The 18,742-nt window shown below is 43.3% G+C and overlaps 1 protein-coding gene across 4 annotated transcripts in view; it reads right to left on the bottom strand.

The window, feature by feature from the left end:
- Positions 1-4,895: 4,895 nt before the first annotated feature.
- Positions 4,896-18,742, bottom strand: part of LOC135543453 (vang-like protein 1) — a 46,178-nt gene continuing 32,331 nt past the window's right edge. For 3 of the 4 annotated variants that reach the window (XM_064970726.1, XM_064970728.1, XM_064970727.1), the window contains exons 6-10: positions 12,556-12,716; positions 12,411-12,449; positions 10,451-10,598; positions 8,254-8,488; positions 4,896-8,015 (exon numbers count right to left, since the gene is read on the bottom strand). In XM_064970726.1, coding sequence (XP_064826798.1) covers positions 7,755-8,015; positions 8,254-8,488; positions 10,451-10,598; positions 12,411-12,449; positions 12,556-12,716 — 844 coding nt within the window. In that variant the 3' untranslated portion in view covers positions 4,896-7,754. The remainder of the gene's footprint in view (positions 8,016-8,253; positions 8,489-10,450; positions 10,599-12,410; positions 12,450-12,555; positions 12,717-18,742) is intronic. The other variant, XM_064970729.1, reaches the window with a different exon arrangement.

The raw sequence follows: 18,742 nt of genomic DNA, 5'->3' as shown, positions 1-18,742 counted from the left end.
AAGGAATTTTTAATTATTTATATTTTTACTTTAACTTTTGATACTTAAGTATATTTAAAAACAAATACTTTTAGACTTTTACTCAAGTAATATTTTAGCGAGCGAGCGAGAGAGAGAGACAGAGAGACAGAGAGACAGAGAGAGACAGAGAGACAGAGAGACAGAGAGAGACAGAGAGACAGAGAGAGAGAGAGAGAGAGAGAGAGCTTCAGACCCCTATCATTACAGAGGCTCCTTAACTCTCCCCCTCAATCAATCGTCTTTTTTTCTTTGATTTGCACCTGCAATAACCTCCCTCTAAGTCCCCCACACAAAAAAAAACAGGTTTTAGGGCCACATTGTTGAGCTGATAGAGGTAATCTCTATCCTGGGCCTCATTCATTACCTACTCTTATCCTCTTTCTTAGGGTCATGTCTAGAAGGGATTATAGCTAAAAAAAACAACAACAACCTTTTCCTAACATTAACCTTAGTCTTCTAACCTGCTACATTAATTCTCCTAACCTGCTGTGTAAGTTCTCCTATACCAGCTACAAAAAGTCAATTTTAATAAAAGCTGTATCCCTTCTCGACCAAATCCTTTCTTAGTCCCCGTCTTCCATGGAACTTGTGCCGGACACTGAATAACCCAACCAAGGAACTACATGCCAGCCGCTCTTTGCATTTACTTCAGCCATTATTCATGTTGAACATCATCACGTTTTGTCATGACACGGGTATCAATAAAACTGAAGGCCCTGGAGACCCTCACTGGGGGCCACAAGCATAATTCACACACTCATTCTGGTCTTAAGTGTTTTCACTGCCCGGTTCCCATGGGGCAGGGAGAACATGCAGTGATCTGTCCTATTGCCTGAGGATACAGCCTCTTAGCTCCTCCAGCACATCCCTTCAGCCATAGCATGGCATGTTTATGGATTTAGCCATAATCCAAACATACCGTCTGCATACCACAGCATATGAGTAGCTGGAGGGAGGTGATTTTAAGTGAATCTCTCATTATTCATTTATACCCAGTAACACCAATTCACCCAGAGTGTGTGTGCGTGTATGCGTGCGTGTGTGTGTGTGTATGTTAAAATTGTGTGCGGTTGCAGGGTGTGCTGCCTGTGCTTCCCACCCTGCATTTGAAGGACTAACGATGTTGCATTATTCAGAACGGTTTGAATAATTTATAGAGAGAAGTGTATAGTCAGAGAGGATGCTGGTCAGGACTCTGGCTGGCAGTGTGAGATCTGACCTTAGTATTTATTTATTTTAAAAATGTTTATTTAACCAGGCAAGTCAGTTAAAAACAATTTCTTATTTACAATGACGACCTACCCCAGTCAAACCCGGACGACACTGGGCCAATTGTGCACCGCCCTATGGGACTCTAAATCACAGCCAGATGTGACGCAGCCTGGATTTGAACCACAGACTATAGTGATGCCTCTTGCACTGATGCAGTGTCTTAGATGCAGTGCCTTAGTGCCTTAGATGCAGTGCCTTAGATGCAGTGCCTTAGATGCAGTGCCTTAGATACAGTGCCTTAGTGCCTTAGATGCAGTGCCTTAGATGCAGTGCCTCAGTGCCTTAGATGCAGTGCCTTAGATGCAGTGCCTTAGATGCAGTGCCTTAGATGCAGTGCCTTAGATGCAGTGCCTTAGATGCAGTGCCTTAGACCGCTGCGCCACTCAGGAGTTACAGTGCCTTCGGAAAGTATTCAGATTCAGTTACGTTACAGCCTTATTCTAAAATGTATTAAATAAAACCAATTCCTCAACAAACTACACACAATATCCCATAATGACAAAGCGAAAAGAGGTTTTTAGATATTTTAGCAAATTTATTTCAAAAACGAAATCAAATTTCATTCAAAAGCATTTATAAAGCCCTTCTTAAATCAGCTGATGTCACAAAGTGCTGTACAGAAACCCAGCCTAAAACTCCAAACAGCAAGCACCTGCAGAAGCACCTGCATAAGAAATAGCTTATTTACATTAGTATTCAGCCCATTTGCTATGAGATTCGAAATTGAGCTCAGGTGCATCCTATTTCTATTTATCATCCTTGAGATGTTTCTACAACTTGATTGGAGTCATGGGGCAAATTCAATTGATTGGACATTATTTGGAAAAGCACACACCTGTTGACAGTGCATGTCAGAGCAAAAACCAAGCCATGAGGTCGAAGAAATTGTCCACAGAGCTCTGAGACAGGATTGTGTCAAGGCACAGATCTGGGGAAGGGTACCAACACATTTCTGCCGCATTGAAGGTCCCCAAGAACACAGTGGCCTCCACCATTCTTAAATGGAAGATGTTTGGAACTGCCAAGAATCTTCCTAGAGCTGGCCACTCGGCCAAACTGAGCAAACATGGAAGAAGGGCCTTGGTCAGGGAGGTAACCAAGAACATGATGGTCACTTTGACAGAGCTCTAGAGTTCCTCTGTGGAGATGGGAGAAAGCCAAGCGTCACGTCTGGAGGAAACCTGGCACCATCTATACGGTGAAGCATGGTGTTGGTAGCATCATGCTGTGGGGATGTTTTTCAGCGGCAGGGACTGGGAGACTAGTCAGGATCGAGGCAAAGATGAACGGAGCAAAGTACAGAGATAATCTTGATGAAAACCTGCTCCAGAGCGCTCAGGACCTCAGATTTGGGGAAAAGGTTCACCTTCCAACAGGACAGTGACCCTAAGCACACAGCCAAGGCAACGCAGGAGTGGTTTCGGGACAAGTCTCTGAATGTCCTTGAGTGGCCCAGTCAGAGCCCGGACTTGAACCCGATCAAACATTTCTAGAGAGACCTGAAAATAGCTGTGCAGCAATGCTCCCCATCCAACCTGACAGAGCTTGAGAGGATCTGAGGAGAAGGGGAAAAACTCCACAAATACAGGCGTGCCAAGCTTGTAGCGTCATACCCAAAAAGACTTGAGGCTGTAATTGCTGCCAAAGGTGCTTCAACCAAGTACCGAGTAAAGGGTTTGAATACTTATGTAAATGTGACAAGTTTTTTTTATTTTTAAGAAATTAGCAAAAATGTCTAAACCTGTTCTTGCTTTCTCACAATTTAATCAATTTTAGAATAAGGCTGTAATGTAACAAGATGTGGAAAAAGTCAAGGGGTCTGAATACTTTCCGAAGGCACTGTACATGCACCTGCCACTATTAGTGCACATTTAAAAGCCCAGTGCATGAAAAAAATGTGATTTCCTGGGTTTATTATATATTTCCACACATTGAGGTTGGAATAATACCATGTAAATGTGAAAATGATGCTATTTTAGTGTAAGCGCTACTTGAAAAGACAAATTGAAATTTCAGCCTGTTTTGGTGGGATGCAGTAAATTATATAGTTAAAGAAGAAGTTGGCCTTTAACAACCAAATCTCAATTCATGTAATTGTAATGTTTCAGATTGTTTTGGGTGATTTCACTAGTTTTTTCAGAAACTTACCCCAAGCAACGATTCACTTTCTCATCTTCGTTGTGCAGTGTGGGGCCTCTAAAAAAAACTCTCCAAAAACACCCAAATATTTGTTCATGTTTTTTCAGAGCCCCCATAGCACAATGAGGAAGTGAATCGCTGCTTGGTGTACGTTTCTCAAAAACAAGTGAAATCGCAAAAAAGTGTCTGGACGCTTCGATAAGATGGAATTTACATAAAAAAACAGATTTGGTTGTGAAAAAGCAAAATTCTCATTTAAGAGACCAATAAGAAAGAGTTTCTATCCTCTGCCCATAACAGCTCATTTTCTGTTTTCCCCTCCCCTCTCAAACTACTCCCAGACAGTCCCAGCTAAATTCTTGCCTGAGAAATTGCCCTTTGCTAAGAAGCTATTTTTGTTTCTTTCAGACCATTTTAATTGAAAACAATCAAAGGTACTTAATTGTTACCCAGAAATGATTTGATATTGTGATAGCAACAGATGCATTGGACCTTTCAGTACGTATTCCTGATGTGTTTCAGAGTCAAGCTCCTTGGTCAGGAGAGCTTTATCAGACTCTGTGAGCACAGGGTAGTACTATAGATCTGCCCTACCCAGAACTGATCTTGTTCAGCAGAGCCCAAAGCCCAAAAGGCCTGTCTCAGAGCAGGCTGTGAGAACAAAATACCACTGATCTCTCCCCTCTGCTTCAGTCGGTCTGCACACAGCCAGGCCGGCACACATCACCAAGTCATTACAAAACCAAACGAGGGAAAGTATGAGAAAAACAACAACATTCCATTTAGATGCAAATGCTTCTCATTTCCTCTCCACACTCTAACAATGTATTTCTGTGGCTCTTCTGGAGAGCGAAGGAGAAACGAGGATTAAACCGGTGATAGATGAGTAGTGACAGGTGGGCCCACAGCTAGTTTTCGGGGGATGAGGTTGCGTGCGTCGCCGCTGCACACATTCATTTACCCACAAGGCTGTGTGGCGCCCCACTGAGAGCCTGACAGCAAGCCAATTACTATGGGCACCATGACAACAACCAGCCAGCCCCAAAATAACCCAAAAAGCTGGCATTTGGCTCATATAGCAGGATCAAACTGTTACTGGGCGATGACAGAGCAGAATGTTTAAAATGGGGTTTGACAGTTAATAGGTCATAACACACTGTGGTACTTGTGGTTAGTCTGGCTCCACTGTATTCATTTATAAAGTAGTGGAACTCCAGTCTGGACAATTATACACACTGACAGCTCCTTATTGAGCCTTCACAGAAGAGGCAACAAGTTATTGTCATTTCACTTTCTATGCCTGGGTGACAGTCAATGCAATTGATTTCTTAGTACCAATGGCAATCAATGTGTTACCTATAAACACCACAGGACCACAGACATGCTTAGGATACAGTTGTATGGTCCCCAAAAAATATCATTTCAATGGAGTGCTTGATAAAGTCTTTCTTAGAGCCAGTCAATGAATCTTCATACAAATGTTTATTTTACACAAATGCCTGTTGTATAGTGAAATTGACACATTGGTTACAATGCGATGTCAGGCCAGTAACAAGCAGAGTTCTACAGTATGGGTGCAACCTGGCTAACCTTTAGCCTGGTCACAGATCAGTTACTGCCAGGTTAGCAGAACCTGGCAGTAACAGCACAAACAGATCTGTGACCAGGCCAGCAAAACATGACAGAGGTCAATACGCAGGTTAGCATTTATTGGGAAGACTCGTGTACTGGAGGCAGCTCTACAGAGTGGTCACAACCTGGCACAGCCACAAAGTCCTGCTCGTAACCACACCGCTAACAGTAACCTTTAATTAAAAACAAAAAGCACATTTTTGCTTTCATGATTTTTTGCCATACAGCAAATTTGGACTTTTCCGCTGACACATCTAGTGGAAATCGCTCAGTTCTGCCTCCAAGGCAAGACTAATCCCAATAAACGTCAACCTGCAGTCAATACAGGGAAGGCTGAGCATGTGACAAGGAAATGGCATATGCACACGCTTAGCTACATAAATACATACAGTGTAAAGACAAGAGGCACAGTCACAGGAGTTGGGGTTCATACAAAGTCCTTCAATTATGGGTACAAAAGACTCTGTGCTATAAGTATAAAAATGTTTGTTTTCATGACGGAAAAACAAAGAGAGTAGCATTTCCAAGTGGCTTTTATGAGCCACATGCTAATCGTTAAAAATGGTTTGTCTATAACCGGACACGTCATCATGCGTTTGTTTGTGAATGTGTGAAAATGTGTCGGCACCCATCAACAGTAACCCCTTGCCAGACCAAAGTCTGACACCTTCTGGTTTGTCTGCCAGGTGGCGCTGACGGGCAGTTTTTTTTTTTTTAGGAATGACACGCAGAGCTGTAATAACGTGGAGGACCTCGACAAGCCAGAAGTCTTTCAACATGGGGATTTATGAGGTTTTACGTAGATAGGATCCTGATCACCTCTGAAACAACTCATCCTGGATGGATCTCAATCTGCTACCCACATTCATTAAGGGAGAATATAGGATTCTGATGTCATTAGGGATTTTTATGTTCATCCTCAAAGCTATCAGGTCCCCAGATTCACGGCTCAACATGATATCTCGCTTGATGACATTGTATTAAAAGACTAACCAGACAGGTGAGTTACAAGGGAGGCTCCTCTTCACACCCTCGTACCGTACTCACCATCTCAAGAGGCGATTAGCTTAATTAACCGCTTAGACCTTAAATGGTAATAGCTGCAGAATAGAGTTCTGCGTACCGTGTACAAGGTACACAGGCAGATTGAGGCTGTGGTCCAAATCAATGTCATACATTAGTTGTATCTGTGCATTTTCTCTCGCGGAGTGCTCTATCATGCAAAGTAAGTGTGATAGATGTGAAAGCCTGAACCCTGAGAAGAGATATATGCGGGGCATGAATGTGTTGCTTTATAAAAAGGTAGCTGTCAAGTTTCAGCAAATATAAGGTCCTAAATGGACTCATTATCAAAATATGACTAAGCTGGGAGGTGTGAACGTCCCATTTAAAATTGAAAAGTGGGAACGAGACAGCAGCACATCTCCAAAATCCATTACAGAAGCTGGAAATATTTGAGTTACATCAGCAATCAGGATCCTATGGGATTCCTAATATGGGCGACTATGGGTTTTAAACATTTGAAGAGCTCTGCTTTACAAACCAGCCATGAGTGTATATTGGTATCTGTTCATTTGGGATATGGATGGACCATTCTGAGCCCCCATGTTGACAGCAGTACTTATAACATAACATAGTACAGAATAACCTTCTGTTACAGAGAGAGAGAGAGAGCTGGCTTGTGGACGAGATCTACTGCAGTATAACATGCTGTTGTTTTGCGACATTGCACCTGGGAAAGTGCTGCTGTACGCATAAGCAGTACTACAGTACACACTTGGAGGCCTAAAAATATTTTAGCAAGATCCCTTGGAGATTTAAGGCCTTCAGCCTTGGGGTTAATCATATAAATTGGCATTGAATTTGAATATCTATTTAACAATCACCTATAACAGCTAAAACAAGGGTTTTGTTTAACAGCGAAGGCTACTGATATTCATGTCTTACTCTGTACACCCACAGATCGGGATATAAGGAAATGGGATGGAGATTGACCCAGTACATAGACTTAAACAACATTATATCACAATGTGTTTATACATAATCAATATACAGATGTAGAGAACATGTGCATGTAACGCAAAAAAAAAAGTAAATTAAGTAGCTATAGTTTCAGAACAGCAGACAGGCCTGAGACGGTTTGTGTTAAAAGATACATTTTGTCCAGAAGTTAAATAGTGTCAGTTCACCATCTGTAGTGGTTTAAGCTGAGGGGGAATGAAGCAATGTCCATAGCAACAGTAGTGTCATTTGACTCCTCGGTGAAATGTCCCCCTCTTGAGCCATGGAATTAAAACAATTCCTCGTCTTGAGCTCTGCATCAGTCTTTCAGAGGTGGAACAACGGTGTTCGTAGACATTGACACATCTGCAGTTGTGTGCTGCACACATTGTTCATCTATAGATCCATCTCCACAGAGTTCAGTTCAATCTTCTGTGTGTGTGTGTGTGTGTGTGTGTGTGTGTGTGTGTGTGTGTGCATGCAAGACAAGTCAAATTCATCACTGGTGTATATTTTTTTATATTAACTCAAACCAGGTAAACCATAGATAAAAAGGACAATATTTTCCAACGTGTGTGTAACATATATTCATATATAAAAAAATCCTCAAATAAAACCGCAAACCTAAAATAAAACCATTTTGAAAACAAAAAAAAGGTGTGTGTGGTGGTAAAAACAGTTGTCCAGTTCTACACAGAGGTCTCTGACTGTAGCCGCAGGACGAACTTGTGTGACTTGGGGTCGATGAACTCCTCTGAAAGCTGGATGTAGGGGATCCTTTTGGCCGTCACCACCAGGCTGAAGTCTATGCACTTCAGGAGGAAGATGGCGCCCTCCTTGAGGCCGCTGGTGACCGACGCCTCGCTGACCAGAGTCCACTGCCGGGCCAGCCAGCGTTCGCGGCCGTACTGCAGGGTGGGCCCGGGGGTCAGGTAACTCTCCAGGAAGGCCTATGAGGAGAGGAGTTAGCACTTTCCTGATAACATCATTATTTGTTACTACTGTACAAGTAAGGTGCCACTCAAAGGAGTTGGTCAAAACCAGTGGGTGATGTCACCTTAAGTTGGTGGATGGGCTCATTGTAATGGCTGGAATGGAATACCAAACAATTCCATTCCAGCCACTACAATCCGCTCGTCCTCCGATTTCTCCTCCCACCAGCCTCCACTGATGAGAACACTTAGTCACCTTGGGCGTCATGTTGTTGGTGATGCAGAAGGCCAGGTGCTGCTGGATGCTTTCCATGCTGTGGCAGTGCTGCTGCCTGGTGGTGCGGAGGTACTTCTGCAGGGAGCGGGCCATGGAGGGGAAGATGGCCTGGGCGGCCTCGCGTGGGTCCATCACGTCCCCGGGGGCTTTCTTCTGCTCCTCCTCCTGCATACGCTTGATGTGTGTGAAGGCCTCCTCTACCGCCACCACCAGTCTAGGAGGGCACAATGTGGTTGTTCAGCACATATGATGGCGTGTTTACTTCTACTACAGCGGCTTTGGAAACATCTACAAAGGCTTTACATGGCATAGGAGTAATACATCAAAAATAATATAGAAATCAAAAAAATACCTTGCACTTGTCTTTTCCTACCAGCACCGAATTAGCTGATATCTGCATTACCAGTCTAAAGTTTGGACACACCTACTTATTTAAGGGTTTTTAATTTATTTAGACTATTTTCCACATTGTAGAATAATAGTAAAGACATAAAAACTATGAAATAACACATGGAATCATGTAGTAACCAAAAAAGTGTTAAACAAATCAAAATATATTTAAGATTCTTCAAAGTAGCAACCCTTTGCCTTATTGACAGCTTTACACACTCTTGGCATTCTCTCAACCAGCTTCATGAGGTAGTCACCTGGAATGCATTTCAATTAACAGGTGTGCCTTGTTTAAAGTTCATTTGTGGAATTTCTTTCCTTCTTAATGTGTTTGATCCAATGAGTTGTGTTGTGACAAGGTAGGGGTGGTATATAGAAGACAGCCCTATTTGGTAAAAGACAGAGTCCATATTATGGCAAGAACAGCTCAAATAAACAAAGTGAAACGACAGTCCATCATTACTTTAAGACATGAAGGTCAGTCAATCCAGAAAATGTTAAGAACTTTGAAAGTTTCTTTCAACTGCAGTCGCAAAAACCATCAAGCGCTACAATAAAACTGGCTCTCATGAGGAACGCCACAGGAAAGGAAGACCCAGAGTTACCTCTGCTGCAGAGGATAAGTTCATTACAGTGTTACAAGCCTCAGAAATTGCAGCCCAAATAAATGCTTCACAGAGTTCAAGTAACAGATGCTTCTCAACATCCACTGTTCAGAGGAGACTGTGTGAACAGGCCTTTGTGGTCAAATTGCTGCAAAGAGACCACTACTAAAGGACACCAATAAGAAGAGGAGACTTGCTTGGGTCAAGAAACATGAGCAATAGACATTAGACCGGTGGAAATCTGTCCTTTGGTCTGATGAGTCCAAATTAGAACATTTTGGTTCAAACCGCTGTGTCTTTGTGAAACGCAGTGTAGGTGAACTCCGCATGTGTGGTTCCAACCGTAAAGCATGGAGGTGGTGTTGTGATGGTGCTTTGTTGGTGACACTGTGTGATTTATTTAGAATTCAAGGCACACTTAACCAGCATGGCTACCACAGCATTCTGCAGCGATATGCAATCCCATCTGGTTAGCGCTTAGTGGGACTATAATTTGTTTTCAACAGGACAATGACCCAACACACCTCCAGGCCGTTTAAGGACTATTTGATCAAGAAGGAGAGTGATAGAGTGCTGCATCAGATGACCTGGACTCCACAATCACCCAACCTCAACCTAATTGAGATGGTTTGGGATGAGTTGGACCGCAGAGTGAAGGAGAATCAGCCAACAAGTGCTCAGCATATGTGGGAACTCCTTCAAGACTGTTCGAAAAGCATTCCAGCTGAATCTGATTGAGAGAATGCCAAGAGTGTGCAAAGCTGTCATCAAGGCATAGGTTGCTACTTTGAAGAATCTAGAATAAATGCTGATTTGTTTAACACTTCTTTGGTTACTACATGATTCCATGTGTTATTTCATAGTTTTTATGTCTTTACTATTATTCTGGTGTGTCCAACCTTTTTACTGGTACTTTATTTAGGGTAAACGTTCTTACTACAACTGTCTCTCCACCAGCTATCTTAAGATGAATGCACAAATTACAAGTTGCTTTGGATAAGAGTGTCTGTTTAGTGATTCAAATGTAAATGTAATCTAATATCAAACCAAAGAGAGGAGACGTACTTTAGTATCCGTATCCAAACGGCTCCTTCACTACAAAATAAGTCCAAAAACAATCACCATATGTCCTTCTATTCATTTAACAAACAGCCGAAAACCCCCCCAACCCTGTCTCTCACCGGGCCTTGCGTTTACGGACACGTCTCTCGTGCTCCGCCTCCTCGTAGTACAGCTCGTTGTGATTCGTGTCTCGGCGGCGGGCGGCAGCGGCAATCATAGCCCGAGACTGGGAGTGGGCCAATCCGGCCTCTGCGTTGTTCCCAGGGCCTAGGGAGGCAGACAACAGAAGGATGTTAGCTTAATACAGGTGTTCATTATTTTTATTGATACAGAATCTTGCAAAGTCAGAGTGTCAAGATATAATAATAATAATAAATAATATTAATAAATAATAAGATATCTCACACACTAACAAACATGCCCTATACTCAGCGTAAGACAGACATATAGACACTTCTAAAAAAATTAAAAAATATATATTTAAAAACACTTCTTTGCATCTTTGAATTGTAGTAAAACCTAAAATCATAAAGGACGGAACACTGTAGTCATCAACAAAAATCTGTATAGTTGAAAAAGCATATTCCAAGTTCAAACCACCACACCCACGCATCCACTGTTTAACATTCAGTTATTCTGGGTTCTCTGCTACTCTGCCTCTCTGTGTCTTTGGGCGGTGCTGAGTGTCCGTCTTAATAAACTTCCCAGGCCAACTTCAAAAGTTGAATGTCAGGCGCATGTCATTACGAGAGTGTTAATATGCAAGAGAGCGACGGCTCATGTTAATAGGGGCTAAGAGAGGGAGCTGCTGCAGTATTAATGTAGGGTAGGCTGGGGGTTCGGGACGGGAGAATTCCATTAGATATCCAGGCCCTATTTCTCCAGTCTGAGAAACGGCAGCCATGTTTGCACAGCCAGTCAGGTCAGGAACCTGTCAACTTACCAACCCGAAAGAGAGATTTTTTGTTGTGGGGTTAATACCATGAAGAAGAATTACCTGGTGATCAAAAGAACACCGCTTGCTTGATATAAAGGAGAGGGCCCTGTGGGTGAAAACCTGAAAAGCTAAACATTGGGAATTAAGGGTGGCTGTCTATGAGTATCATGATTCATTTCAGCAAAGCCATGTCTCCTGCCAACTCATCTGAAGTGTGTGTTCTAACAGCCTCTACCATGCTTAGTGGTTAGGTGATGGACCTTGGTCATGGATAATGGAGGGAGGACAGTCTCTCTCCCAGACTTCCCCATGTTACTGTCCCTGCTGCAGTTACTGTGATGACACTCCCCAGAGACCAGCTCCTCAATGAGGAGAACGAGAGGAGAGTGACAGAGTGGGCAGTAAAGCTATTGATTTAACACTGCTGGCTGTCTCATCTCTGAGCGCTACTGGAGGGTAGAGGGAGGGATATGAAGAGGAGGAAGAGAGCAAGAGTGAGGAAGAGAGCAAGAGCCAGAGGGAGTAAGAGAGCAAGAGCCAGAGAGAGGAAGAGAGCAAGAACCAGAGAGAGGAAGAGAGCCAGAGAGAGAGAGAGAGAGAAGAAAAAAAATGAGCGAGAGAACAAGGGGGGTGGGGTACACTTTTGGGGAACACAGGAGATTTCTTGTGAGTACTCATGAAGTAGTCATGATGCATCTTCACTTCAAAACTAAACATGTTCAAACAAACGCATTTATTTAGTTTCCCTCTCTCCAGATATCCTATTAGATTTCACTCTTGTTCAGAGCTGACTTTACAAATTCAAAAAAGTATTATTTCATATCAGAAACAGTCAAAGCAGATGTTCAGCTAAAAGTGAAAATGTATAACATTAGTAAATAGATGCAGCGATAAGTAGTCACAAGGTCAACGTCGAAGAAAGTGACATCACATGCTTTGGGTGTGGCCTACACAAGTGAGTTAAATCATTTCACAGCGGTGTCTCTAAACCAATGAGGCATGCCGATTAAAGTGGTGTGCAAGGGGATTGGTTTGGTGTGCAGCTCCAGTGAGAGAGAGGCGGGTTCGTCAGTGAGTCCAGCCAGTGCTCAGAGATGCCGGGTTTTAGTGAAAGAGTTATTCTATAAAACTACTGAACTTACTGTCCAAAAGGTAAGCTTTCAGTTTGGCTTTAAAGGCCTCTGGGTGTTAGAGAGCAACCGAGGAGAGGAGAGAGTCAAACATCAAGCCCAAAGGACAGATAACAGAACATGTATAGATAAACCCAAGGAGTCTCCATGCACTTACCAGTAGCAGGGGTTGTGGGGAACTCACCATCCACATTATAGACCTTGAGGCCGGCCAGGTGCTTGGCGGCCCGGGACTTCGAGGCGGTGAGCAGGGCCGGGTTGTGGACAGAGAAGTCTCTGTAGTAGTTTTCTATGATGGCCAATGCTGCCCGCTGAATACTGCGCGCACACACACAGACAAAGAAAAAGGAGAATTTGAGATTTACTTGGAACCTGGACATAGGTTTTTTTTTTAAATATAATTGAGCTAATAATCAGCTAATAAAATCCACGACTATAAAAAAATATCAATAACATAAAATGAATAAACCATTAAATAAACTGTGAAAAAAATATATATACACAATCAATAAAAACAGGAAAACCAGACACTGCAAGGTCTGACACTGAGGGGAGAAGAGGGACACACACACACACACAGCAAAAAAAGAAACGTCCTCTCACTGTCAACTGCGTTTATTTTCAGCAAACTTAACATGTGTAAAAATATGAATAAATATAACAAGATTCAACAACTGAGACATAAACTGATCAAGTTCCACACACGTGACTAACAGAAATGGAATAATGTGTCCCTGAACAAAGGGGGGATCAAAATCAAAAGTAACAGTCAGTATCTGGTGTGGCCACCAGCTGCATTAAGTACTGCAGTGCATCTCCTCCACATGGACTGCACCAGATTTGCCCACTCTTCCACCAAGGCACCTGCAAGTTCCCGGACATTTCTGGGGAGGAATGGCCCTAGCCCTCACCCTCCGATCCAACAGGTCCCAGACGTGCTCAATGGGATTGAGATCCGGGCTCCTCGCTGGCCATGGCAGAACACGGACAAATCACACACAGAACGAGCAGTATGGCTGGTGGCATTGTCATGCTGGAGGGTCATGTCAGGATGAGCCTGCAGGAAGTGTACCACATGAGGGAGGAGGATGTCTTCCCTGTAAACGCACAGCGTTGAGATTGCCTGCAATGACAACAAGCTCAGTCTGATGATGCTGTGACACACCGCCCCAGACCACCTCCAAATCAATCCCGCTCCAGAGTACAGGCCTCGGTGTAACGCTCATTCCTTCGACGATAAACGCAAATCCAACCACCACCCCTGGTGAGACAAAACCGTGACTCGTCAGTGAAGAGCACGTTTTGCCATACCTGTCTTGTCCAGCGACAGTGGGTTTGTGCCCATAGGTGACGTTGTTGCCGGTGATGTCTGGTGAGGACCTGCCTTACAACAGGCCTACAAGCCCTCAGTCCAGCCTCTCTCAGCCTATTGCGGACAGTTTGAGCACTGATGGAGGGATTGTGTGTTCCTGGTGTAACTCGGGCAGTTGTTGTTGCCATCCTGTACCTGTCCCGCAGGTGTGATGGTCGGATGTACAGGTCCTGTGCAGGTGTTGTTACACATGGTCTGCCACTGCAAGGACGATCAGCTGTCCGTCCTGTCTCCCTGTAGCGCCGTCTTAGGCGACTCACAGTACAGACATTGCAATTTATTGCCCTGGCCACATCTGCAGTCCTCATGCCTCCTTGCAGTATGCCTAAGGCATGTTCACGCAGATGAGCAGGGAACCTGGGCATCTTTCTTTTGGTGTTTTTCAGTCAGTAGAAAAGCCTCTTTTGTGTCCTACGTTTTCATAACTGTGATTCATAACTTAATTGTCTGTAAGCTGTTAGTGTCTTAATGACCATTCCACAGGTGCATGTTCATTAATTGTTTATGGTTCATTGAACAAGCATGGAAAACCGTGTTTAAACCCTTTACAAATGAAGATCTGTGAAGTTACTTGGATTTTTACAAATTATCTTTGAAAGACAGGGACCTGAAAAAATGTGTGTGTGAGAGAGAGAGAGAGAGAGAGAGACTTTGAACCATCATGTTATCATTACCCTCCCCCTGAACACAGGGCCATATCCCTGCTGCCTAGGCTCTGCAAATAAACACAGAACAGAACCTCACAGCGCTGCTGGGAGAGAGGCGCTGAGGTAGAGAGAGAGACTACTCCCTATTGCTGCTGCAGCATGGACGTCATGTCCCGGCACAACATGCCATGTCTTACCTCTCAAAGACAGCAATATTTCACCAGTTGAGACTTTTTAGATGCGTTCTATTCTTGTGCTTCAGCAATTCATTATGTAGCAACTGAGTATGGCCTGAACCCATCTCTAAGCCATTGGCAATGCAGACATGTCGTCAAGTGATCAATGTACCAGTGCTGATTAGCCAGCTACACAATATCCATTTTGTTTTATGTGCCTTTACACAGATCCAGTTTGACCGTTAGGGTTTTGATCTAGAAATGTCAGGGATAATTTTCTGCTGTAGCTTATTGGAGCCTACTGATCCAATCAAGCCCTGTTAGTACGCTGCTGAGACAGTCAGACCCCAGTTCCTCTGCATTGTAACTGCATTCGGCCTACTGAGAGCAGCAGCAGATGCAAGCAGCTTTTCACAGGCCTACAGCAGTACAGGGTCATTCCTCACGGCTCAACTGACTAGTCTACAGTTCCTTCGCTCTAGAAAAACTATCCCCCCCTCTTATTTAACACTGAATCCTGTCTCAAAGCTATTCAATTCAAAGGGCTCTCTCTCCCTTTACATCTTTCTCTCCACCATCCCGTCCACTCTCCTCCCCTCCCCTCCCCTCCCTTCCCCTCCCCTCTCCTCCTCCCCGGGTCTCATGTCATTTGTTAAGAAGAGCAGGGCGCTAACTTAACTGTGGCAGACTGAGTCAGGGAGGGAGGGAGTACCACGTGATTCCTATTTTCCTCCGGGGCAACCAGGAAGCACACTGAGGCTACTGTCCCCCTCTGTAGACAGACACAGTCCTCTCTACTAACCTCTCCTCCTCCTTATTCCCCTATTGATACTACACCATGAGAAAGGTCTACTGCTGTGTACCGTTCCACATGCAAGAGTAAGTAGGAGAGAGAGAGTGAGGAGACAGAAAGAAAGTCATCACATGGGACGTCCTAACAACAGTGACATGGAGGGGGAGGTATTCCACTTTACACACCTAGTGCTGACGCAGGGGAAATGTTAGGCTATATGACAGGACATTATGGATATATACACTCTCCCTCATCACAGTGCAGTATGTATGTAATATATATATATATATGGGTTAGAAGTTTACATACACTCAACTGGTAATTGGTAGCATTGCCCTTCAATTGTTTAACTTGGGTCAAATGTTTCAGGTAGCCTTCCACAAGCTTCCCACAATAAGTTGGGTGAATTTTGGCCCATTCCTCCTGACAGAGCTGGTGTAACTGAGTCAGGTTTGTAGGCCTCCTTGCTCACACACACTTTTTCAGTTCTGCCCACACATTAAGGTCAGGGCTTTGTGGATGGCCACTCCAATACCTTGAATTTGCTGTCCTTAAGCCATTTTGCCACAACTTTGGAAGTATGCTTGGGGTCATTGTCCATTTGGAAGACCCATTTGCGACCAAGCTTTAACATCCTGACTGATGTCTTGAGATGTTGCTTCAATATATCCACATCATTTACCTCCCTCATGATGCCATCTACTTTGTGAAGTGCACCAGTCCCTCCTGCAGCAACGCACCACCACACAACATGATGCTGCCACCACCGTGCTTCACAGTTGGGATGCTGTTCTTCGACTTGCAAGCATCCCCCTTTTTCCTCCAAACATAACGATGGTCATTATGGCCAAACAGTTCTATTTTTTGTTTCATCAGACCAGAGGACATTTCTACAAAAAGCACGATCTTTGTCCCCATGTGCAGTTGCAAACCGTAGTCTGGCTTTTTTAATGGCGATTTTGGAGCAGTGGCTTCTTCCTTGCTGAGCGGCCTTTCAGGATATAGGACTCATTTTACTGTGGATACGTTTCCTCCAGCATCCTCACAAGATTCTTTGCTGTTGTTCTGGGATTGATTTTCACTCTTTGCACCAAAGTACGTTCATCTCTAGAAGACAGAATGTGTCTCCTTCCTGAGCGGTATGACGGCAGCGTGGTCCCATGGTGTTTATATTTGGGTACTATTGTTTGTACAGATGAACATGGTACCTTCAGGCATTTGGAAATTGCTCCCAAGGATGAACCAGACTTGTGGAGGTCTACAATTTTTTTCTGAGGTCTTGGCTGATTTCTTTTCATTTTCCCATGATGTCAAGCAAAGAGGCACTGAGTTTGAAGGTAGGCCTTGAAATACATCCACAGGTACAACCCCAATTGACTCAAATGATGTCAATTGGCTTTAGAAGCTTCTGATAAGCTATGACAATTTTTGGGAATATTCCAAGCTGTTTAAGGCACAGTCAATTTAGTGTATGTAAACTTCTGACCCACTGGAATTGTGATACAATGAATTATAAGTGAAATAATCTGTCTAAACAATTGGAAAAATGACTTGTGTCATGCACACAGTAGATGTCCTACCAACCTAGGTGTATGTAAACTTCCGACTTCAACTGTACACACACACACACACACACACACACACACACACACACACACACACACACACACACACACACACACCTCAGAAAGTGTTTAGAACCTTTGACTTTTTCCACATTTTGTTGTGTCACAGCCTGAATTTAAAATGGATACAATTTCGATTGTGTGCCACTGATCGACACACAACACCCCAATGTCAAATTGGAATTTTGTTTTTATAAATGTTTCCAAAATTAGATTTTTTTTTACAATTACCCCATATCTGTACCACACATACAATTATCTGTAAGGTCCCTACAAAACAAAAATATCCCTTTGAGCATGGTGAAGTTATTAATTATGCTTTGGATGGTGTATCAATACACCCTGTCACTACAATGATACAGGCGTCCTTCCTAAATCAGTTGCTGTAGGAAGGAAACTACTCAGGGATTTTACCATGCGGCAAATGGTGATTTTAAAACAGTTACTGAGTTTAATGGCTGTGATACGAGAAAACGGAGGATGGATCAACAACAATGTAGTTACTCCACAATACTAACCCAAATGACAGTGTGAAAAGGAGGAAGTCTGTACAGAATAAAAAAATATTCCAAAACATGCTTCCGGTTTCCAATAAGGTACGAAAGTAATACTGCAAGAAACGTAGCAAAGAAATGAACTTTTTGTCCTGAATACAAAAGTGTTGTGTTTGGGGCAAATCCAACAGAAAACATCACTCACTGATTACCACGTCATATTTTCAAGCATGGTGATGATGGCTGCATCATGTTATGGATATGCTTGTCATCAGCACGGACTAGGGGGTCTTTTTCAGGATAAAAAAAACAGAGCTAAACACAGACAAAGTCCTAGAGGAAAACCAGGTTCAGTCTGCTTTCCCAACAGACACTGAGACAAATTCACCTTTCAGCAGGACAATAAACCTAAAACTCAAGGCCAAATATACACTGGAGTTGCATTGAATGTTCCTGAGTGGCTTTGTTACAGTTGCGTTAAATCTACTTGAAAATCTATGGCAAGACTTGAAAATGGCTGTCTAGCAATGACCATCAACCAACTTGACAGAGCTTGAAGAGTTTCAAAAATAATAAACATGGGTAAATATTGTACAATCCAGGTGTGGAAAGCTCTTAGAGACTTACACAGAAAGACTCACAACTGTAATCGATGCCAAAGGTATTGACTCAAGGGGGTGAAAACTTACGTAATCAAGTTAATGTTTTATTTTTCATTAATCTTTTTTTTATAAAGCGTAGATTTTTCTTCCACTTTGACATGAGTATTTTGTATAGATAAAAAGTCAAATCCCAATTGTAACAAAAAAAGTGGAAAATGTCAAGGCATGTGAACACTTTCTGAAGGCACTGTATGTGTGTGTGTGTGGTGTGTGTGTGTGTGTGCCCCACTGTATGTTATAAACCAGCTTTACCACTGCAGGGTGTATTGTAGAGGTTAGCAGCAACTATGTGTCCCGTATAGAGGCATTACATCCTGGGATTCATCTCAGAGTGGTGCTGGATATCTCATAAGACTGATACAGAGAAAGCGACCACAGTAGGATGAAGAGTGTTAGTGGATGTGAACATATGGAGGCAGGTGGGTTCACAAACCCACAACTACGATGTCAAATACCTGCATGTAAAAACATATTGCTGGTATGGTACACAGACAGACAGACACACACCGCTGGTATGGTACACAGACAGACAGACACACACCGCTGGTATGGTACACAGACAGACAGACACACAC

The sequence above is a fragment of the Oncorhynchus masou genome, chromosome 7, assembly GCF_036934945.1.
Source record: "Oncorhynchus masou masou isolate Uvic2021 chromosome 7, UVic_Omas_1.1, whole genome shotgun sequence".
Lineage (NCBI taxonomy): Eukaryota > Metazoa > Chordata > Actinopteri > Salmoniformes > Salmonidae > Oncorhynchus > Oncorhynchus masou.
The sequence above is the reverse complement of the archived record's forward strand: the minus strand, read 5'-3'. Positions and strand labels throughout refer to the sequence as shown.